This window comes from Musa acuminata, chromosome BXJ3-4 (assembly GCF_036884655.1).
Source record: "Musa acuminata AAA Group cultivar baxijiao chromosome BXJ3-4, Cavendish_Baxijiao_AAA, whole genome shotgun sequence".
In the NCBI taxonomy this organism is placed as follows: domain Eukaryota; kingdom Viridiplantae; phylum Streptophyta; class Magnoliopsida; order Zingiberales; family Musaceae; genus Musa; species Musa acuminata.
In genome coordinates, this window is record NC_088352.1 from 40,470,484 (window position 1) to 40,494,502 (window position 24,019).

General features: G+C 35.1%; 2 protein-coding genes across 13 annotated transcripts; one reads left to right on the forward strand and one right to left on the reverse strand.

Annotated features, from left to right (window-relative positions):
* Positions 1–1,028: 1,028 nt before the first annotated feature.
* On the reverse strand, positions 1,029–16,562 carry LOC135634708 (protein STRUBBELIG-RECEPTOR FAMILY 5-like). Of its 10 annotated transcripts, none has more exons than XM_065145241.1 (18): positions 16,259–16,561; positions 15,785–15,917; positions 14,776–14,847; positions 14,635–14,700; positions 14,304–14,375; positions 14,148–14,219; positions 11,617–11,688; positions 11,474–11,539; positions 10,732–10,797; positions 10,364–10,638; positions 6,932–7,200; positions 4,208–4,479; positions 3,130–3,250; positions 2,895–3,031; positions 2,636–2,792; positions 2,221–2,419; positions 1,504–2,099; positions 1,029–1,428 (listed from the first exon to the last, which is right to left on the reverse strand). In XM_065145241.1, exons 1-16 carry the CDS (start codon positions 16,347–16,349, stop codon positions 2,276–2,278), a joined length of 2,085 nt encoding a protein of 694 aa, XP_065001313.1. In that variant the 5' UTR covers positions 16,350–16,561; the 3' UTR covers positions 1,029–1,428; positions 1,504–2,099; positions 2,221–2,275. The 10 variants fall into 10 exon arrangements, with proteins under 10 accessions (XP_065001313.1, XP_065001311.1, XP_065001314.1 ...); XM_065145239.1 differs by having other exon boundaries at positions 2,194–2,419; XM_065145242.1 differs by having other exon boundaries at positions 1,504–2,419; positions 15,785–15,942; positions 16,259–16,562.
* Positions 16,563–18,968: 2,406 nt separating this feature from the next.
* Positions 18,969–23,409, forward strand: LOC135585701 (serine/threonine-protein kinase STY13-like). 3 transcript variants are annotated; one of them, XM_009400338.3, is made up of 3 exons: positions 18,969–19,199; positions 19,525–20,524; positions 22,851–23,409. In XM_009400338.3, the coding sequence occupies exons 2-3, from the start codon at positions 19,614–19,616 to the stop codon at positions 23,188–23,190; spliced, it is 1,251 nt and encodes a 416-aa protein (XP_009398613.2). In that variant the 5' UTR covers positions 18,969–19,199; positions 19,525–19,613; the 3' UTR covers positions 23,191–23,409. The 3 variants fall into 3 exon arrangements, with proteins under 3 accessions (XP_009398613.2, XP_009398612.2, XP_065005279.1); XM_009400337.3 differs by having other exon boundaries at positions 18,970–19,199; positions 19,334–20,524; XM_065149207.1 differs by having other exon boundaries at positions 18,970–19,199; positions 19,401–20,524.
* The last annotated feature ends 610 nt before the right edge of the window (positions 23,410–24,019 follow it).

Sequence of the window (24,019 nt, forward strand, 5' to 3'; positions counted from 1 at the left end):
TTCTTTGGCGTTGCCACCGCATGCCAATGGAATTCGTTCACCATATTCCACATGGTTGACCCCAATACGCGTTTTCTAACTCCCTTGTGGTGCTTTTCTTGTGTCCAACTGGTAAGAGCTCATCTTTGGGAATTGGCTAATTCCCCCATAGATCTATTTTTTTTATAGTTTCTTTAGAAAAAAAATAGTCGGAGTAATATATGGTGTATTTTGTTTAGAAAAAAGATTAATATTCGACTATTGATCCTTTTGCATTTACGGGAGAATCTTCAAGCAAGTTTATAGAGTTATTACTATTAACTTAGACTTAAAAGTTTTTTTTTTATTATATGATGGTATAGTTTGTTTAAAAAATAATAATAATATTTGAAATAAAATCGTATAATAAATCATTTTCGAATTGATAGAAGTGTCATCCGCTATTATGTCAGTATCACTGTATCAACTTTTTCTTTTCTTTATATATATATATATATATATATATATATATATATATATATATATATAAAGTTGATTATCATTCAAGAACTGATGCATCTCACTTGTCCATCTTTGAATTATATTGACAACCAGCTTCTTTGGGTCATTAGTCTTTTTTGTTTCCGTTGGAAACCCTCTTTTTCTTAATAAAGTCACCAAACTCCACTCATAAGCTTTCAATGATGTGAATTGAAAGCACTGACATCCAGAGAGCCAAAGGCGTAACACTCGGTGGATTATGCCACCATGCGTCAATCTCTCCGTGACTTGAGGTGAGTGTATGAGTCGTGGATTAAGAGAAGAAAATTTTATTACCAATCCGTTTCGTCATTTATAATTTTATTTTAATTTTTTCATATTATGTGAGAATTTATTTTAAATAGATATATTTTTCTTTTTCTTTTTTTTTAATCAAGTGATGAGTGACATCAGAATAAGGGAGTGGAAGAAGATGGAAATAGGAAAGTGGACGAGATAGAGAGGGGCAAGTAAATGAATAAATGCATGTGGTACAACGCATTCTAATTTTAATGTGAAAACATATAGTATAGCCGAAAAACATAGTACTTTTAATGTTTGATTACTTCACTTTGGATGGAGTCCATTATCTACAACTGATGTCTTAAATGAAATTAGGCAGATGTTATTATCAGAAACATTTTTCAAAGAGCAAGACTTCGAATTCCAGTCAAAAAAGACACACCACGGGCTGTCCAAAGCACAGTGGCGATCAGATCCCCAGATGTGTCTACTGTTCGTCGTCCTCATCTCTCGTTCCAAACTTTCCCTGGAATTGCTTCGAGTACAATGTGGGCAGTTGGGTGTAATGGTGGAACGAATCATCCTTGAGACTGCAAAGCATGATGTACCTTGATGAATGGGACCAATGTGTTCATGAATCTCGTTGATCTATTAAGATCACATTTCTGAAATATTTACTAACAATCTCTGCAAAGATATCCTACAATTTTATATAAAGAATACAAAAATAAAAATGAGTAAGAACAGTGGAGTTGAACTCACAGGCGTATGTTCCTTTTTATTCTTCCTCGAGAAGAGCCAGGCCAGAGCATACCCTGCAACATAAATTCTGCAGTAAATACAGATTGAAAGAAGAGAGGAAAAGAGAGAAGTAGAATGAGATGAATAAGAAACTCCCTTTCCTTCTTCTTCTTCTTTTGTTATTAGTGCCTTCCACCTTCTTCTTTTTTTCTCTTTACACTCTTTATTCTCCTCCATCTTCTTTATCTCTCTCTTATTTTTTCTCTTTTCACTTCTTTTTCTTTCTGAAGAAAGAGACTGTGCAATTCATTGCACATTAAGGGAGGGTTCAAATAGTTTTTGTCTTTGATAACAATAGTACTTAGCTTAACAACTTTCATCGGAGGGCCTCGCCCCTGTTCTGAGCCCCAATCACCAGGGAGCTACACTTTGCTGTTTTAACTAATACACAAAAATTCCTCATTATACAAAAATAAAAATAAAAAATATATTTGATCACGGCAAGCAATGCCGAGCCTAGACTGGCTAGCCACTCCATAGCAGAAGCCCGATCAAACTTTAGATGGGGACTTTGCCACTCTCCCTGACGTTTGTGGTGGTTTGCTGCTTCTCTCAGTCTTCCAGAATAGAAAAAGACCAACAACATCAAATGTGAGAAACTTGACAAGATTTCTCAAAGGACATGATACATCAACAGACGATGCAACCGACCAATTGGATGGGGTTGATAGTGATGACCTTGGGTAGGCTGACCTTGGGTATGCTAAAGAATTCAACGAGTTCAAGTGTTTCGTCAATAGTATCCGTAATCAGAATCATCGCTTCTCCGAGAGGTGCTCAGATCTCCGCCCAACCTCTTGTTGATGCTAGTGCGTTGAACACATCGAACCAGCGACTGCACCACTTCTGACATCGCAGGCCGGAACTCAGGCTCTGACTGTATGAATCGAAAGGAAGAAACAAGTTAGTTACCCATAAGTCAACTCACAAGTCCAAACAATTATAGATACAACAAATTCAGGACCGATTTCACATGATCACAGATCCCAAACAACAGAAGAGATATCATAAAATGGAACAATAATGATGCACTAGTCTGGAGAAGTGCAGCCAAACGGAAAGATGACCAGCATAGGTTCAGAGAGCACTTTACCTGAATACACAGAGCAATGACATCAGCAAATCGAGATAATGACTTGGGTGGGTAGAGGCCTCGAAGGGCAGGGTCCACCATCTGTGCCAATGCATCAATGTCATGAAGTTGTGGTGCTGCCCAGCGAACTAATGAATGCTCAATTCTTGGGTTTGAACTGAAATATTAAAAAAAAACTATATTCAAATTTTTGGATTATGAAAAAAGGTGCAACTCCAAGCAGTGCAAATATACCAAAAATGTCAGCATCTTCAGTTACCTGTCAAAGGGCTTACGTCCTGTCAATAACTCAAGCATGACCACTCCAAAGCTGTAGATATCGCTCTTCATTGCATAGGCAGAAGGTTTTGTGCATTCAGGAGGATTGTATCCAGGTCCCAAGTTCTCACTTGTATCCTGATGCAAAAGGGTGATGATGACTCAGTACTGTGGTTTCGAATGTTACGCATACCTGCATGGTTCCCTAATATGATGCAAATGAATTTTAATTGAACCTCAAAAAACACCCCTAGACCACAGTCAGCCAAGCGTGGATTTAGCTCAGCATCAAGTAAGATGTTTGAAGACTTAATGTTTTTGTGAATCACAGATGGCGTGCAGACCTCATGAAGGTACCTGGACAAAGAGTGAAGCATGTTAAAATGGGCAGATGTGTACAGTATGACAGGGATGCATCAGCTACTGAAACCCATCTATAAAGACTGATTGAGTTGAAATTTAGGCACTTGGTTCAGTTATGATGGCTGAACATCCTAATCAAGCAACTAAATGTCAAAAGGCCATTTAGCATATGAAATATATCATGAAGAATGAACCAGGAGAGGTGTCTCCTGAGTCTTTGGCGCAGGGTTTTGTGCACTTTAACAAAAAGGAGCTGTTAATCCTCCCTTCATATGTGTAGACAAATCATGGAATGCACATGATGATTATAATGTATAATATGATAGCAACCCATCGGTCAAAACAACGTCATGAAAATAGTAGGAAATTCCATGAGTCAATTTTTGAAACTGAAATACAGGTTTGCTAGGCTGATGATTCTAAGTTAAGGTAAGATCAAGAATGCCAAATGGAAATATGTTAGTTCTTTTCCATATACTTATTATCCTTTCTGTTTGTTATAGAATAATGTGAGTCTAACTGTCAAAAAGATCAACAATTTATGCAGCATGGATATGTTAAATTGTCACAGAAAACAGATTGAATATTGAAAACCAAAGAATAGAATTGTTAAGCATGGATGGGTCTGCACAAATGAAATATGTGAAAATAAAAGCAGCAGCATGTAAGCAATAGATACCACAAGTGAATTTTGTCATCTAGTTGCATATCATAAAAGTTCCATAATACAAAGGGAAAAATAATGACTATGTTCCATAAGAGAATGCTCAATTAAGATCGTTGATCATGAACACACCATCTCAAGTACCCCTGAAGCCTGATGTGACAATGAGGGTATATAGTCAAAACTGTTGGAATCAATATACATTAGGTATCACGGTGAGAAGACACATGGTCATTATAATTATCATACATTTCCACTTAGGTGGTGTCTTAAGGGTATCTACTTACTCTACAGCACGAGCTGTCCCAAGAGCAATCCTCACTCGAGTGTCCCAGGTCAATGGTTTGCTATAATCATCTGATAAATGTAAAAAACCATGAAGAGAACCATTTTGTTGGAGCTCATAGACCAAAAGTTGGTAACCAGACTCGGAGCAATAACCCAAAAGTTCAGCAACGTTTGAATGATGCAGCTTGGAGATGCCAGAGACTACTTCCATAAAGTCAGAAGAATGGCTTCCAGATAAATTTAATGTCTCTATCTTCTTAACAGCCAAAGCCTGTAAAAGCATTTGTAAATAAATGAAGAAGCTCAATCACATGTGTATGTGTTTCTATATATATATATATATATATATATATATATATATATATATATATATATGTATATATACATATATGTACATATACATATGCATAGGTACATATACATATACATACACACATACATATACATACACATACATATACATATACATATACATATATATATACATATATATATACATATATATATATACATATATATATATACATATATATATATACATATATATATATACATATATATATATATATATATATATACATATATATATATATATATATATATATATATATATATATATAACCGCACTTAACCAGCATTTGTGGAAAAAAAAAAAAAAGAAGTCTGGTCACTCAATCATTGTAGCCATAAGTCATTTGTAATGTAAACAGAATATTCAATATACTATTGGAAAGACATGAAATAAAATATTATATCTAATGGGCCAATATGTGATATATTGTCCTTTCTCTACATAGAGGTAGTTGTATATTTAACACCATTATGAAAAGTTCAAATTATGTGTACATTGATATGGGGGAGAATGAAACCTGAAACTTGATCACTCAAGATGAGACAAGTGGATAATCAGAGATCAAAATTTTCTGAACCAGTGACTACATAAATAGCCTAAAGGGTTCAGCCAATTACTTAGATGTTAACTGGAGAATAACCTACTGACTAGGAAATCTTTCTCATAACTCGTCCTGATGGAATAATTGAGCCATTAATTTGCAGAGTTTGAACCAATTGCCCAAAATACATAGACTCCAATTACCAGTAGTATGATCATTAATTCATAATTTAATCATTATCTAATTTTTGATATGGGAGTATATTGGTATACTGCAATTTCTTCACTTAAAAATTTATCATCCTCGTCAAAGACCAACATACTCAGAATCAAGTACTAATATGGTGCACATGTGGTCCAACCGAGTGATGGCTTGATATCATGATATAACCTCTAGCAGTGTCTATGAATAGCCTACTCGAGTCTCTCACTATACTCAATCGGTCTTGATATCATTTTTTATGATTTGGTTTGATGATATAATTGATACAATAACTTGTTGAGTCTGAACCACTATACCAAAACGGTTAGACTCAAGTTACTATAGTATGCCCATCAAATCCTTACAAATCAATTTAGTAAATTTTCCAATTTACTGGGTGTTATAACCTGAACCAATGAAAAGCTTCCACAAGGATCGCTTTAAACATTCTGGTGATCTAGGCCTCAGAATGACACCAGCCAAATGTAAAGAACTAAGAGATTCCAACAAGAGTCATCTATCCAAGCTATCTCTATTTTTGCTCACATTGGATAAAGACTACTAGGCATTACAAGAGTCCACCGGAAGGATCCCATGATGTTCTTCTGACCAGTTTCATGCTCGTCGGTGGTCTTCCAATTTGATATGCTTGAAGGTACAACAATTTCCTTCATCAAACAACATAGATCTTACACCATCGATTTTAGTGATGTCCCCTGATAATTATTGCATTAACAGAACAACAAAGCTAATATATTCTCCATTAATATGTTGACAAAAATCCTTAACAATGCATGCCTAACTATATCCAAATACATCCTCAACCTAACAAGAAACTAGATATTCATCTATAATCATAAACTTAATGTCTTCTAGTCACATCTTTGGTAATCCAGTACATGTGTTTCCTCCAATCTCCTTGTTTTGCAACAAATACATCTGAAGGATACTATGACTACTCACTTTATGTGCACGTCTTTGCTGATGATGAGGAGATAAAAAAAATTCCTAAAGTATGCAAATGATAAAAATATCATAAAATCATAAATCACAATACTCTGAGTTATCTACTTTTTACTAATATAATATAGAACATAATATAGGCCATTCAAATTTTGCAATGCTGCTCCCAGTCCTAGCTCCTGAGCTACCACTTGATAGAGCATTGTTTTCTCATGCCTAATCAAACAGTCAGTTCTCTGAGTATACAGAGTAAAGAAAAACTTTACTGACAAGCCTAGTGGCACTTAATGCTCAATCAAAAAGAGAGGGAAGCATCGAGTTACCTATTCGATCATGAGTTGGCAAGAGTGAGCAGTTGGTAAGGCTTATATCAGTTGGTAAGGCTCAAATAATTGTAGATAAAGTCAAAATAAAGTTAAAAAAAGGAGCAATTATTAGAATTTATGCTCTTATGACTACATAACATGAAAACTCAACACTGATAGGCTTATATCATTGACAATGTAAAATCATGTTGCCAAAACATGGGACATCACATCTTGACATATATGTAGTTATGTACACATGGCATGATGTGTATTTGTTATATATGTTTCAAAAGAGAAAGAAGGAAACAGATGCTTTAGGGATATTTACAGGTAAATTCTAAAATTTTCAAAACTGTACCTTTCCATCATTAAATTTTGCCTTGTATACACATCCGATGTTACCTTGTCCAAGAAGGCGACTAGAGCTAAAGCTTCCGGTAGCAGCTTGTAAATCTGCTGATGAATAAGTAGTGAGACTAATGGAATCTGTGCTCTGTCTGGAAGTATGTTTATTTGCAAACTCATTATCATTGTTAACTTTTTTATTATCAGCTGGTGGTGGTTTAAGTTCCATGGGAGATGTTTCCAAGGTCTTTATGTCAATTGAAGAAGAAGAATCCTTGGTCCCTGCAAGCAGACTTCAAATTAATAACTAAAGGAGCATAAAATTTTTCACAACGACAGAGAAAAAGCAATTCTCCATGAAAAACATACAAATCAACAAAATGAATACAGAAGATTTAGCTCAACAAGTATGAGTTGCAGAGCATCAAGATTCAAGACTGTGTACAATGATTTCATTTTGGCTGTAAAGAGAGTGCCATAATGATATTTAGTCTTGGAAGAACTAAACCAATGACTAACTCTGGCAACAAGAATTAAGTATGTCCACATAAAATTGGTCATATTGAAAGGTCAATCAAGCTATGGTGGACTCTGATCAGTAACAAATCTTAACCACTCAGATAAGTCCATACATTGATGGTCTGAAATGGGTACCTAACTAAATAATAAGCTATTAAATTTTGTATCAACTAGAAAAGTCGACCTCAATTAATTCAAATCTCACAAGAAGTTACTGCTGATTTACTTTTAAATACAATAGTGGAAGAGAAAGAGTGAATTTTTTTAAGGCAAACCAAAAGGACCTAGGACTTTAGTGGGCATTTTATTGGGATAGAGCAACTTGAAGAATCAAAATCATAAACCTGATGAAGACTTTTAATTCTATGGTTAAATAACTTAACTGCCAAACAAACAAAATTTTAATGCTAAAAATTGTGTTTTCTTGTCTTAATTTCTCGCCATCAGACAAAGGCAAGCATAATTATTCTACCATAGAGAATACTATGATTCCTTTCATCTCTTTACAAAAATAAAGAACTGAACTTCACAATCACTTTTAGATTTTTTTTTTAAAACCAATATACCTAATCTATAGACAACTCAGATTGATTCTAACTTAAGAAATGATATTCGATCAGTTTGCATATTTGTGTTAAGATAACTATAACAAGAATAAACATAAACTCTCAATCAGTTGAGGTCAGCTACATAAATATTTTTCCCTCCATGTAGTCCATTAAATCTAGTTTTAGACATTTTAATAAATTTTCTTAGGTTTTTCTCTAACTCTGTTATGTACCACAAGTCTCGATTAGCTTACCTCATCTAACCAATGTATCTGAGTCTCCCTTGAATATGATTTACCGCCTCAAAAGACTTTTCCTTATTTTATTATGAGTTGGTACTATCCTTCAATGTTTGAGAATTTTAGGTTTTTTTAGTAACCCCACACATTCATCTCAATGACACTAACTTTATTATATGTTATCTTCTAGTTTTCATCATTCTGATACACAAAGCATGAAATTGGGTCACATTATGATCATACCATTCCCAAGGCCCCTCTCAATTTTAAGTATCCTATGTTAACTCTAGCATATGCTTACATTCAACAAGACCCTGATTAACTTCAAGACTGTGTGGGTCTTACTCTTATATATTTCAGATGGTTAGCCTTCAAATGGGTCACATTAAACTAAGTATAGAACCATGAAATCTGAACTGCAAATGTCACTTTTAAACTCTAGTTAATTGTATAAATCATATACTGCTCAAGTAAAAGATTAGGTGTCCTAAATAGTCATTTAATAATTTGAGTTCCTAATGAATAGCCCCATTAGCATGCTTAATTCTCTCTGATGTTAAATAACAGGTGTCTTATCGTTGGAACATCGTTGCAGTTAATATAACTGCTGCTAGTGCCAGAATAGCTCTTATTGTGTCATCAACAACATGCATGCAGAAAATTAATTGTGTACAAGTACAACCCATCAAAACAGCTAAACCAGTTTTTCTCTCGCAAATAGATCTTCAGTTTTAACCAAGGTCTGTCATACTGAATCGTACCACCCGGTACGGGTGGTACGTACCGGTCTGACAGGCTGCCGGTAAGCGGACCGCCCGCTACCGGGCGGTACGCTAAAAAAAAAACCCGTATCGGACGATACGGGTTAATATCGAGCGGTAAAGGTCGAAATTTCGACCGTTACCGCACTGTAGCAGTGCTACAGTGCTCCGACGGTCAATTTGATCGTTGGAGCCCTTTCTCTTTCTATTTAAGACATTCTTCTCTCCCCTATTTCATTATACTCTCTTAAACTCTCTCTCAAACTTTTTTTTTCTCTCCTAAACTCTATAAAACAACAATTTGTGAATTTAATCGAGGTTAATTTGGGAAGATTAAGAGGAAGAAATTTCTAATCAAGAGGTATATATTCATTTTCTTTAATTAGAGAGTAATTAATATATTTAAGATCAGTAGCGAAAGTCGAAGCTCTGACATTCACCAATATATGCCTCAAGAGCTACCTCGAACAAATATGATTCATGACGATCAGTCTACGATCAGCACTACATTGATGCATCAATGGCATACGGTGTATCAATACACTATGTCATAGGATCAATTTCATGATTGGGTCCAACAAACATATCATATTGATATGTAGATGTATCGGATCGAGGACCACGATCCACCACCCGTGAAGGCCCGTCGTTCGTTTTGGTAGTAGAATCAACAATCAGGTATATCTACATATGTAATTATTTAATTTATTTAAATTTTAGAGTTTATATTGTAACAAAATAGTCTAACAATTCAACTGATTTTTCTATAGATATTTCAATTTATAACGAGCTGAAATACGAACCTCGAACAAGACTACCTCAAAACCCGAAAAAGATATGTGATACTATTCTTACCTGATTTACATTGATTTTGCTAAACTTATACTATTATTATATTTATTTATAGCTTGAAAATCCTATCCTAACTTTTTTTTTTTAATTTTCAGGTATTTTCGAAGGGTTAAATTTGTGAAATCAGGTGTACCGCTCAGTACGCCTCGATGTACCGCTCGGTACACTGTACCATACTGTATGGTATGGTATGGCGAACCTTGGTTTTAACATTTTGAGTTAGATTTTGCACCCCAATAAAATTGGTTAATATCAAATGTCAATTATGTCCATTCAAGAGTATAAGGACATCGGTAAAAGAATATGAGGCTTACTGCACAAGAGAAATATTGTGGTCAGAACTCATTCCAATCAGATAGTAATATCATAAGATCCACTCTTCATTTGAACTTTGTGGAATGTAGCTAAGAATCAGATATGCATAAGCACATAGATCCTATCACTACAATCAGAACTCACATAAGAACAGATGTACGACAAATACAATATGAAAATTCTAGATAATTAATATGATGAAAGAAACTACCTGTAAAATCATTGCCTACTAGAGGCGTAAATGATCTGTTCTGGATGAGTTGTTCGTCAATATGATGGGATGAACCTGAAGATCTTCGCTTAACCAGAGCCATTAAAATGAGAGCCACAACTAACACAGAAATCACTATCACAGCGATGACTGCACCTTTCAGGCCTGAATTTTGTTTCCCTTTCTCAACCGCGGATGAGCTTGTGTCATTATTATCGGCAGCTTTAGCCATACCTGGAGGTGCTGGTCGAGATGACCAAGAATTTCCACCAACCCTTATGAAACGATAACCATCAGAAAGATTCAAAAAAGCATAAAATCTGCTGAAACCAAAAAATAAAGCAGCAAAAATGCTAAATTGTACTCACTTGAGATTATGTATACTTTTCAATTTGTTTGGAATCCAGCCTGTGAACTTGTTGTTCTGAATATTCCTGGTGGCATAACAGGAAAACCTAGTTGGAAATTGCTCAGATAACTGGAAAGTATGTTGATTCTTCAATCATTTAACGTGCTCAGCACGATCTACTCAGCAGTAAGATATGAGAAAATATACTAAAAATAGGGTGAACAGTTTGTTGGCAAATGCACAATAAAATACTGAATGATACCTCCTATTTTATACTATGAAGAGCTGGATGCCTCTTGTTTAAGTTTTTTTTTCTTATCCACCTGAGACCCTGCTCATGTAAGTGCATAATATTTCTAAAATTAACTGTGGTATGTCATTGGTAAGTCCTGAAATCCTTATAACTCTTGTAGAGTTGACAATATGTTACTTTTTTGTCTTCCACTGCTTAAAAGCATTCATAATAATTCATATTAACTTCCAATATAAGCATCTGAAGGATACTTCTAAGCATATAATCATTTTAACTTGATAATAAAAACTAAAAGTAGTCTTAGAATCAAACTTCTCCGAAATTAGCATAAATGTTTGCACTCATGAGAATGCAATTACTTCTTATGTTGAATTAAGTAAAAACACTATTATTGTCCAGGAAATTTCTTCTCGGGGTAATTTAACTACACATGGTATGTAGTTACAATTCAAACTTTACATCATCTGATCCTCAAGCAGATGAAAGGGGCACAAAACTAATAACTTACAGGTCTTCTAGAGAAAGAGTGGAAAGAACGTCAAGTGAACCACTAAATTGATTGTTCTCTAAATTCCTGTAATCAAAAGACAGAAAATATTCATTTAAAAAGAACTCAATAAGACAGATTGAAGGAAAACTTCAGTTCCTTACAAAGTTTTGAGATGTGTGAGAGATCCAAAGCTTTGTGGCAAGCTACCTGAGAAGCGGTTAAACGAGAGATCCCTGACATCATAACTTGAGCTTAGTAACAAAAGAATATGACCATATGCACAAAGATCATACATAGAAACCAAGAGTCTTGTGTAAATACATATTTGCCATGTAAGTATTAGATTCAAACAAAACCACTAGTTTTGACTAATGAAGCTAGAACAGAAATTCTATCACATGGAAAAGCAATGCTGTGCCAACACTGGCAGGTGACTACGCTTGGTGTTGGACAATCACTTCCTCACTAATTCTGATGGCTTATTTGAAAGATCACATGAATGGTCAAGTAAACAATCTATATTCTCACGTATGGTTAGGTGAACCCAAGACAGATGAAGAATTGTAATTCCACCTTCACATGAATATTGTAAAAATATAAGACAGGTGAATACTTGTCACTGAGTGGGTGAACAACATAAATACACAAACTGATACATCTTACTGACATTTATCATTTTTCAACCCACACATTTCTTGTCCTATCTATAAACCCTCACCAATCCACAATGCAAAATTGCAAAGAACCAAAATGAGCACCATAAACCCATCATATTCATCCCAACATTTCCACAAAAATAAAACTCCATAACTTACATAAAGCATCATAAAACTATATAATGCTCATAAGGTTTCAGATAGGGATATCAAATCATTTGTTATGAGTCATATATCACCATTCTGACATTCTGACCATGCACCACTAGATTGATCTTCATTGTCCTCATGCCAATGAATAGATGGACTACACATCTATGGTGGCCAATAGTCCCCGGTAATCCCACATTGAGGCAATGTTGGGTTAGACTGATGTGTTTAACCATCCAAGCCTACTATAATAAATTGCATTTAAGCATTCAAGATCATGTGGTTTAGGCACATGTAATATAAGTTAGTTATTGGGTTACTGAATGAACTTAAAAACCTATTGAAGATAAACTTTCATAGAAATGTGTTATTTGCTTATGATATTGTTTTGATTGATGATAATCTAGTTGAGATTGATTCTATAATTAGGCAATGGAGGCAAATATTAGACCAATGGTGTCTTTAATTTCAAACAAGTAATCTAGTTTTTATCTCTTATTCTCATCGTCATTTTCCAATTTATACTTTTTGTTTTACACTTTGTTTTCCGATTTATTTCAACATGGAAATATCAAAAGATATTTACATAATCAAACCCAAAAATTATCCATTTTCTTGATCCGGTTTGTAGTGGTGGTGGTGAAATGATGGCACGGTGGAAAATATGGTGATGGTTAATGGTAGTGGTGATGATGATGGTGGTGGTTGAAATGGAGCTATCAATGGTAGGGTAGATGGTTGTAGAGGTTGTAGTGATGTTGTAATGGGAATGGAGGTGTCATGGTGATGATGGTGGTAACAATGGTGGTACCGTGGTAGCAATGGTGAAGGTAATGACTAATGGCAAACATGGTATATAGCAACAACAATGGCAGTTGCAGTGATTGGCTATGGGGTAGTTGTGAAGGCGGCATAGGGAATTTAGTAGAAGCTAGGAGTGGCCAAAAATGATGCCCCAATCAGCCAAAATTCAAATATCATTTTACAAAAAATATTTTTACACATACATCCTTGAAAATTACTGAAGTAGCATATTTGTCATTATAAATCTTAATATCTACAGATGTCACTGTCATAACATCCATCGAGAAAGCTCACCTTAACATCAGTTTGCTTAAGTTAAACATGTATATAAAAATATATATGATACCCACCCCTAGTGTTGTTAATATCACAATGAGTTTCCAAAGGGCATTAACACAAATTAAAGTTTCAACTAAAAGGTAACTTATAGTAGATAGCTATGTTTGACTATAATGATACACATGCAAGTTTTTAGATTTTGGAAAAAATTAGGATAAATATAAACATCAATAATTTTGGAAGATATATATGCAATTTTTCCTTAAAGATATTGGTCATGTGCAGCCTAGATCCAATTTTTGGACATGTCTTTTCAAGATTGAACCCAATACAATATTTGGTTTTTTTTTTCTATTTACAACATTCTAATTGCAGAATTTATAAAACATAATTTGAATTATCCATGTAGACAACCCCAAATAGTTGGGACTTACGGATTTATTATTGTTGTTGTTTTTGTTGCAACATTCTCCTTGCAGGAAGTGATGGGGTTAAATTAAACCATCATTTTTTTTGGAAAATTCAGTGTGAAGTACTCTAAAATCTAAATACATAACTATTGCAACTGTATATCATTTTACACAAATTGATTAATACCATGTCAGTAAATAACCTAATGGTGTAACTTTTAAAATGTAATGAGATCAATTAGTGAAGACAAGTAACAAATACGTATTGTTGCTAGAAAAATAAAAGCTACCAAGTCATAAGTCATTGACAACAATGTAGCAAAAGTAACTTCTTCATTTCAAATAAATATAGAGATTGTAATATATATACAAATCAAACAGCAGCAATCTTACAGTAGTGAGAGACTAGGGAGCTTTCCGAACATATCAATCAACTGTCCACTTAGCTGGTTATTGGCAAGATTTCTGCAATCCACCATGCAATGACTAACTACTAAAAGGCACTGATGCAAATGAGAACAAATGCTATTAAACTAAAACTCTTCTTACAAATATTTTAGGTCAGACATCTGAGAAATTGAATATGGAATCCCACCAGTAAGTCCGTTTCCAGCAAGATTTCTGGAAACATAAAAATATATCAAGATAAACTTGAATAAACATTGCTCTCTCAGTTAAATGTAAGAAATGTAACTACACAAAGGATTGAACTCTAATTGGCAAATACAATGTTCTAATAACAACTACAAAGGAAAGTTAGAGTAGATAAGTGCAAATTTCACTTAACCCTTTATGTTCCTTTAAAATGCACAACAAAATAAACTAATTGCTAGCTTGATAATAAATCTGATCCGTACATATTTTTTTATGTGTGACTTACATATGTGTGACGTTTGGTGGAAGCTGGTAAGGTATATCACCATTGAGATTGTTCTTGCTCAAGTCACTGTACTAAGACAAAGAAAAAACATGCTAAGTTGCAACCTCAAAATGTCTAAAGAAATAGCAAGTTAGTCCTTACAAATAAGTTACTGAAGTCAAGCTCGCTAGTTGGTAGCCCATTGTACCAGTCAATCCAAGACCTGAGAGTTTGCTGGTTGACACAAAGTAAAATTTTATGCAGTCAAGTGCCTTCTGAAAACTAATGACAAAAAATATAAAGCATCTTTCATTAACTTCCTACCAAAATACTCAGTAAAAAAGGTAATTATCTTAAGCACACATTTGAAAATGAACCTCAATGGCAGATATACAAAAACAGTAGAGCCTATAAACCTCTTCTATGGATAAACAATACATGTTTCTTTTCCAAATCAATACCTTTCTGAGTGAGTTTGTTATTTATTATTAAGTTACATAAATAAGCATAATCCAGAAGCCTTGCTTTCTTCATAGTATAAGTTATTTTTAAGAGAAGATTCCTCAGAAAGTTTTCAAAATCGATTATATTTTACATTTTATGAGCGTCTCTAAGAGCCACAATCCTAAACATGTAGTCAACAAAACTGTGTAATGCTTATGCAGGTTATATCAAAATATTCATCATGAGTGAATAATGTATGTATGCTTACAACTAAATTTTGAATATTAAATACATCTATATCCAGTTCCTCCACCACCAAGAACTCTAGGTAGATTGTTATAGGTGTCTCATAGTTACATCCAGTTCCTCCACAAGAGTAGATTGTTATAGGTATCTCAGAGTCAAATTATATATTTACTGTAAAAAGTATAAACAGTTGACAACTGACTTAAGTGAACGGTAATATGAAAATAATGAAGTTTCAGAAATTGATATGTTTTTTTTTCTTTTTCATGGCAAATTTATTACATTACAAATGCTGAAAGAATTAGCCCATGTCAAAAACTAATCTGCATATGCAACAACATACTTAACGTAAACTGTAAAGATGGTTGCAATGCCACATACTGTTTACCTATAGGCCTTATTTGCAGCAGTTCAAATGATATGGTGATGACGAAACCAACCAAAGCTAGCCACCATAAGAATCCAAGAAAACAGTTCTTACATCTCTGTCACGGATGACCCAGAGCATTTGATGCCTTTCCAATCATTGCCACAGGGGTCACCGCCACCTGAACTCCAACCGGTCAACTTAGAGGGGGAACTTAAGCTGCTATACATAACATTTAAGGCTGAAACTGCAACAGATATATACAACCATTACTGCAAAAGGAAGAAAGAAGAAAATAAACCATAAAATCTGAAAGAGTTCTGATTCCTAACTCAGTTTCATCGATGTACATACATCAACCAGAAACTCCTATAATACTCATTAGTTAAAACAAATGGACACAATGAAACAAATACTTGTCATGAATGGATTGGAAGGTAAGAAAAGAGAGACCGTCCCACACGAGAATATTTTACGAGTATTTCGAGGTCACTCCATTGGCCATTATCACCAGAAACATAATCAGATCGGTGCCAACCATGAACGAAGGCAAGTCACAGAAAACGGAAGGTTAGACGTCTCATTTACCGTCAGATGAATCGGTCGTGCCGCGGACGAGATTGGAGAGCCGCAGAAACAGCAGCAGCGGCAGTAGAAGCAGCGGGAGATATGGAGCCATATTGGGAAGAAAAAATCTAGGGCTTGGGCGATCCTCCCATGGAGATGGGGAGAGCGGGGGTTGGGGGAATGGGGGAGGAGGATGCCGACGCTCTTCCTCTGAAATCGATTCGCTTCTTTTAAATCTAGAGCTCCGAGACCGGTGTTGGGAGAGGAGGAGGAGCAGGGGAGCGACATCGGAGGAGGGGGAACGAAGACGCGCGAGTGGCGGGGAGCCTCCGGTTCTTATGGCCTCTTTGACGTCCCGAACCTTGGCGCTCCGCTGAGTGCAGTGCACGTGAGCAGTTAAACTCTGATTAGTATTAGCTAATTCGAAATACTTATTGTATTAGTTCACCATTTACTCTATTCTTATCATCTTAATAGGTTTTAGAAAGTTAAAAGCTGCTACTCATCTGCTGATTGTTAAAAATAATTAATTAATAAATTAATTAACGAATTCGTAAGAAAAATCTTTCTTTTGGGCTTATTATTGGAGACGTCCCTTTTTCAAGAATATTCTATTAATCATAACCATGGAAATGGTGTTGACCTTATTGATTGATTTATAGGGTGAACAATCCAACTCCTATGTATGAGATCTACATTATTAGTTACATGGTTACATGTTTTGTTAATTGAGTTAAAATATTTTTAATGTTTTCTAGCAAAACAATGTGAGCAAGTAAACTAAAAACCCAATGGAAAGTAACTCATCTAAAAAATATAATTTTAAATATATATCATTATTTATTTATGAAAAATAAAATAATAACCTATACTCTTTTGTTGGATTTTCAACTAGTAATTATTTTCATAAAAATATTTTTTTATAAAAGTTTTTCTAGAAAATACTCATATTTTGAATATTTCTCAATCGTTATCCCTATTTTACTTTTTTTTTTCTTTTGCAAACAGTTTCCTTAATTTTAAGAAATTACTATTTTTTGCCTTTTTTTATCATTTCTCTTTGATTGTCATTTTTCACATATCATTAATATATTATATTTTTATACTTGTAATTGGTTTGATTGAGGTTAGGAGTTCATTTGGATCATTTACTGTGTTTTTAAATAAGTTTTATAATACTTATAATAATCATTTTTTAGACTATTGTAAATACTTAATTGACTCATAATATAATATATCAAATGGTTTCCAATGTGTTTTGATTTTATTTTACTTATTTATAATATTTTTATTGTGGTGGCCAAAACATTATAAACATATAATTTTTTTTGAGATAATTTATATATATTTTTAAATTAGGGATACTATTTAAAAAATAAAAAAATATACCAATTGTGAAATACTAAAAATGTGAGTATTTAATAAATAAAATATCCCAAAAAACCTAACATTAAAAATTTGAGCTTAGATTGACTATGGATAGTGATAATTGAATTAAATACTTAGAAAGCATAAATTAGCACACAGTATATTCACAAAATTATATTCATATCAATATGATATGAGAAATATTATAACTATAAACACGATCTTAGTCATCAGAATAATAACAAAATAATCATATGAGCATTCATCTAACAAAAAAAATATTTAAGAAATATTTTATTATTATGTGAAATATTCTCTCGAGTTGCTAACGGTCAAATACGGATTGAATATAAAAGATAATTCAAGACACAATTATCGATGTTTGACATATCTTACCTCAATAATCCTCTTAATCCATCTCATATCGAATTCGATCATCAAAAGAATTGCATCAGATCAGAAATCCCCACTTCACATTGGTCTTCGATGTGGGTCGAACGTCACATAAATTAAGAGACCCTTGACACAAGTCGAGTTGGTCCAATGTTCTACGTTGACCGGTCTTTTCTCCGTCACAATCACAATGCGAGATTTAATAATTGCAGTTTAAAATATAAATTATATTAAAACTTAACTTTAATGGAAAACCTTTACGAAGTTTATATTCTCCTTATAGTCAATTGTATTGTCTTGGTTTAAATTCTCCAAATGCATTACCCAGTCAACAAACACCATTCAAATGTCTGACTCGTTAGCCATTCTATCATTTAATCTAATTAAAGAATATATAAATATAAGCTTAGCATTTGATAAAAAGATTATCGATTTATCATAATAAATCCTGCTTTCATTTTTGACATTTATAAATGTACTTCAACATTCTAACCTTTTAAGAGTATGCTTTTTATTTAAATAGTAAGTTTACAGAAATTTCACATATATTGATATAATAATATTTTTATCATTATAAATTTTAATTTGCCTTCAAACATTAATATTCACCGATCATCAAGAAAATTCAGGACAATCTCTTCTGAACTCTAACTAAAATCTAAAATACTCTTGATATTAATATACCTGAAGATTTCAATTAAATAGAAAGTGTTTAACTATAACCCTTTAAAAGGCATATATGCTAAACTAATATATATATATATATATATATCCGCGAAAGAACAACGGGATCTCCTCCAGAATATGCATGCAAGCTGGCGATTTAATCGGGGCATCAATACGGCGAGGAAACGAGCTTAACGGACCCGCGTCCGCCGACCACGCCGACCAAAAAAAGTAATTAAACATGACGTAAAAAATCCATCCCAGAAAATAAAAGATAAAAAAAAACTCGAGTAAATGGCTGCAAGGAGACCGAGAAGAAAGAGAGAGAGAGAGAGAGAGAGAGGGAGAGAAGGAAACGACTCGCTCTTCGCTCACTGCGTGGTCGTCGTGTCCCTCTCCGGTCCTCGAAGAAAGGGGTCACAAGTGCTCACCTACTCGCTGTTCCTCCTCGTCTTCCCCCATCCCCGCCTTGCGCGCTCGCGATCCTGGCTTGTTCCTCGGTCTTTATCTCGGGAGATAATTTCTCTCGATAGAGGTAAGTCCCGTCGAAATCCGTCGCCCCTCGGTCGACACTGGTTGGTTTTCATGGAGTCTTCGATCGTTTCCCCGCTTAATGCTTGCTGTTTTTCTGTGATTTGGTTTCTATTTCCCTTGTGGAGTTTATCGTAGGTGTTGCGTCTAGATGTAGTGGATTCGGAGGTAATCAACTCGGTTTTGTCGGTAATTCTTGAAACAGGCGGAAAAGTGGTGCCTCGATTCTTGTTGATTTCGTCTCACTTTGTGGCTGTGCGTGTGGATTTGGTCGAAAGTTGAGGTTTTGTGTATAAGACGAAGCGAAAACTGGATTGATCTGGTTCTAGGTTCTTGGGACTTGCATTGAAGCTCGAATGCTGGGTTCTGTGTGAAGATCGGGGCTTGGCTCATCGGAACGGGTTTGTCCGGATCAGAGATGTTGGAAGGCCCCAGATTTCCTGGAATCATGGGTAGCGTTGGAGGGATCGACAACGGAAGCAGCTTCTATGATATGGCGTACTATCGGAAGCTCGGGGAGGGCTCAAACATGTCGATTGATAGCATCAACAGCATGCAGACTAGCGTCAATGGTGGATCCATGGCTATGTCAAGGGACGCCAGTAGCGTTGGGTCGAGTGACTCGCGTACCGGCATCCTCAACCACCCCGGTCTCCGCCAGATTGCCACCCCGAATTACTCTGTTGACCACAGTGTCGTCCGACCTGGCAGGGTTAACCCGGGGCTGACTGGTGATGCATTGGTACATGCCCTGTTGGACATGCGACACCCCACGGAGACTCTGCAGGGTTATGAGGAGTGGACCATTGATCTTAACAAGCTCAATATGGGTCTGCCCTTTGCTCAAGGGGCTTTTGGGAAGCTCTACAAGGGTACCTACAATGGAGAAGATGTAGCTATTAAGCTGCTGGAGAGGCCAGATAATGACCTAGAAAGAGCACAATTGATGGAGCAGCAGTTTGTGCAGGAGGTTATGATGCTGGCCACTCTGAAGCATCCGAATATTGTGAGGTTGATCGGCGCTTGTAGGAAGCCTGTTGTGTGGTGCATTGTAACTGAGTATGCTAAGGGTGGTTCCGTGAGGCAGTTCTTGATGAAGAGACAGAACAGGTCAGTGCCACTTAGGCTTGCAGTAAGACAGGCTCTTGACGTCGCAAGGGGAATGGCCTACGTTCATGGGCTAGGTTTCATTCACAGGGATCTCAAGTCAGACAATCTTCTGATTTTCACAGACAAATCAATAAAGATTGCTGATTTTGGAGTGGCTCGTATCGAGGTGAAAACTGAAGGGATGACGCCGGAGACTGGAACTTACCGTTGGATGGCTCCGTAAGTGAATAATTCTACTTTCTTGATGTGTCATCATGACAATTTCTTAAGAAGTTCTGTTTGCAATTTATGTTCTAGTTCTGCTTGACCTGCTACATAAATTTTGGAAGATGGTTCAAATAAAACTTCTTACTGTATATTTAGGTTATAATTTATAAGTTAAGCTTTTGGATATAGATGGAGAAAGTATAATGGATAAGATTCTGCCTGCTAGTCTCAATTTCTTTTGTATATATGTGACAAAAAATCCTTCTATGATAGCTGCTTGAGATGCTAGGATCTTGTGGTTCCATGAATATATTGTGTATATTCCTGTTCTTGCAAATTAGACCTCCCAATGCTTGTGAGATTTTACCTCTACTTTCATATGTTCTGTCATTGTTGGATGTTACTTATATAATTATGCAAATTGTTGAGAATGAATTTTAAGAAAGCATGCTTTTGCTATTCTATGTTCTTGTTTTATAAAATCTGACAAGAAAATTGGAGAAACAAGTTTGATGAAAATCCCTTTTCCAGTTTAGCGTCACACCCAATATACAAAAGGTTCCCGGTCTGTGTAGTTAAAGACAATCAGAAACCCCCTTAGAATTATTTTTTTAATTTGTTTAAAACTGTGATGTTAAGTTTTGTTTTTCGTAGTATATCTTCCTTTTATAGGGGATCTTACTATTGGATGAGAAAAATGCAAGGAAGGGAGCTTTTTGCCTCAGAAAATGCAAGAAAGAAAGCCAACTCACACATCTGGTTTGAATTAATTTAGGCTTACAGTGTATTACTTGTGTTTCATAGATAATTGATGATCTCATGGTTATATTTTCTATGGTTATGCAAATGGCATCCAACATCTTCTGTGCATGTGTGCTTACTTGGTGTCAAGTGCTTTATTTGAGACTTCTATTGAGCAGAAAGCTGGTATTGACTGGCAGTACTGATGCCTTTTGTAGTTCTGTTATATTATTGTTTTCATATATCTCTTTTGAGGCAAAGCTTATATAAATTGCTCCATTGGGTTGGCTCATCAACTTGTGTTCCTAAAGTAAAATATTGAAAATAAGATTAATTTGCTGATGAATGAACTTGTTTCTTGAATAATCTTTGATTAGTTAGGCATATGGAACTTTTCTTGATTAACTTTTGTTGATTCCCTTTTACTGAAAATTGCGGGTAATGCTTCCAAGGACACGTGTATGCAGGATCAGTGTTATGTCTGGTTTTTCCGGAATGGGTTTTTCAATTAACAAAATTTTCTGAGGCTTCTTTCCTTGTGTCATTAGCTTTGTATATTCTTTTTGGTCTTTAACTTTGTTTATTTTTTCTTGAGGTCATAAATTGTTATATGGAGTCTAGTGGCTTGCTTCAAGTTAATTTTTCCATAGTGTTCGGTTTTACTAATGCAAAAAACTTTTTCAATGGTAAAACTGTGCTGATAGATATATTATATTTATTTCTCATGTCTTATTCATTAACTACTGGTCTTCACTTTCGACTCTAGTATGGTGTGATGATCCCATCTTTCCTTGCCAGATACACCATTGCACTTTGTGTTTAGTAGTATAACTTGGCATGTGCATTGAATAGGCCCATAATGGTGCACTACATGCAGGCTTTACCATGCATAGATGCCAATAGTAAAATTTAGATTGTTTCTAAACCTGTTCTAAAATTTAGATGCCAATAGGGAAATAACCTTTCTCATACCAAGGCTTTCTGAAGTTTTTCTTTTAAATCATCTTGTTCTACATGGAACTTCAGATATCACAGTGGGCTATTTTTTTTTTCAGAAAACAATAATAGATATGCAACACAGTACTTGAAAAATTATTTTATTGATATTCTGTTCAAAATGAATACTTGTAGAAACTTGACTCTCATTTGGTATATTTGTTATATTTCCTACATCTGCTTCAAATTAGTCAATGCAGTTGATGTTTGGTGGTTCCGTTGTTCAACAGAGTTATTTAGGCATATCTGATGCAGTCTATTATGATGAACTGGATTAAGCTCACTCTAGGATCTTGTGAAACATTGTGTTCCATCTGTTCCTTTGCAGCCTGAAATTTTCTGGCCAGCTTGAGAAACCTTGGTTTTTTTCTGATGAAAAATATTAATGTGGTAATGAGGCATCATGATCATAATATGTCTGAGCAAGTACAGATAGTTCAGTACCTTATTTGTTTATCTTGTCTTATCTCTTATATATATATATATATATATCCAACTGTTGAAACAGAATTTTGCTTTTCCAACTAAAATTCACAACTGTTTTGTTTTTACTTTGTCAGATCCAGTTTGCTGCCTAATTGGACTAATGTCTTGTATGCAGAGAGATGATCCAGCATAGACCATACGATCACAAAGTTGATGTTTACAGTTTTGGCATTGTGTTGTGGGAGCTTATAACTGGTATGCTTCCGTTCCAGAACATGACAGCTGTGCAGGCAGCATTTGCTGTCGTTAACAAGGGTGTCCGACCGATCATACCGCATGATTGCCTTCCGGTGCTTGGCGAGATAATGACCCGCTGCTGGGACGCAAACCCTGATGTGCGTCCTCCCTTCACCGAGGTTGTTAGAATGCTGGAGACTGCAGAGATGGAGATCGTAAGCACTGTCCGAAAGGCTCGATTTAGATGTTGCATGTCCGAACCGATGACCACAGACTGAAATTGGAAACAGGTTCATGAAAGTTACTAGAGATAGAATGAAGGCAGCCAATAAACGGACTGGTTAAAGTAGAAAAATTTGTTCTGTATGTGGATTTTATTTGCCCGGCCTTTGCAGAAATATTTACGATTAAGATAAATCTGTTTTTTTGTTGGCAGCTCTGCCTGTGTTTAGTTCATGGCTTCTCTGTGAAATGAAGGTGTTTCACTCTTATGGTCACTCTGTTTTTTCCTCTAAACTTCTACAAGATGTGTTACACTGAGTTGATATCTAACACAGCATAATCTCAGCAGGCCTGTTGGATGTTTGAGACTGAACTTCATTTATTTGGTGTTTGGATAGCATAGACTAGGATTAACCTATCCAGAGAACACCAAAAGTTCATAGCAGGAGTTACTGAAATTTTATCAAATCTTTTCTTCTTTTGTTTTTTCAGAATTAGAGGCTTCAGATTCACTGAAACTTTTTATTTCATTCTCTGATGTGCCTCCACGATGAGCTGCTGAAAATTATTATATACGATTCTGTTGCAGATGGATGGATGGATTATATGTATTACCATCAGTCCAGTTGCATTATCATCTTTACTAAGATCAATGATACTATGTCCTTGCGATATCCATTCCATTTTGCAAGTATTCCTTTTTTTTTCGTTCTATTTATATTCATACAATGATGACAAATGTTTTAAATTTTGATATTCAATTTCGGATACTACACCCACGCCAATCCATGATGCATCATTCAATTTTAGATATCAGATCCACATCAATCCATGAGGGACTGATATAGGTATTGATAAGGCAAGGTGCGAGGAAGAACTGGAACA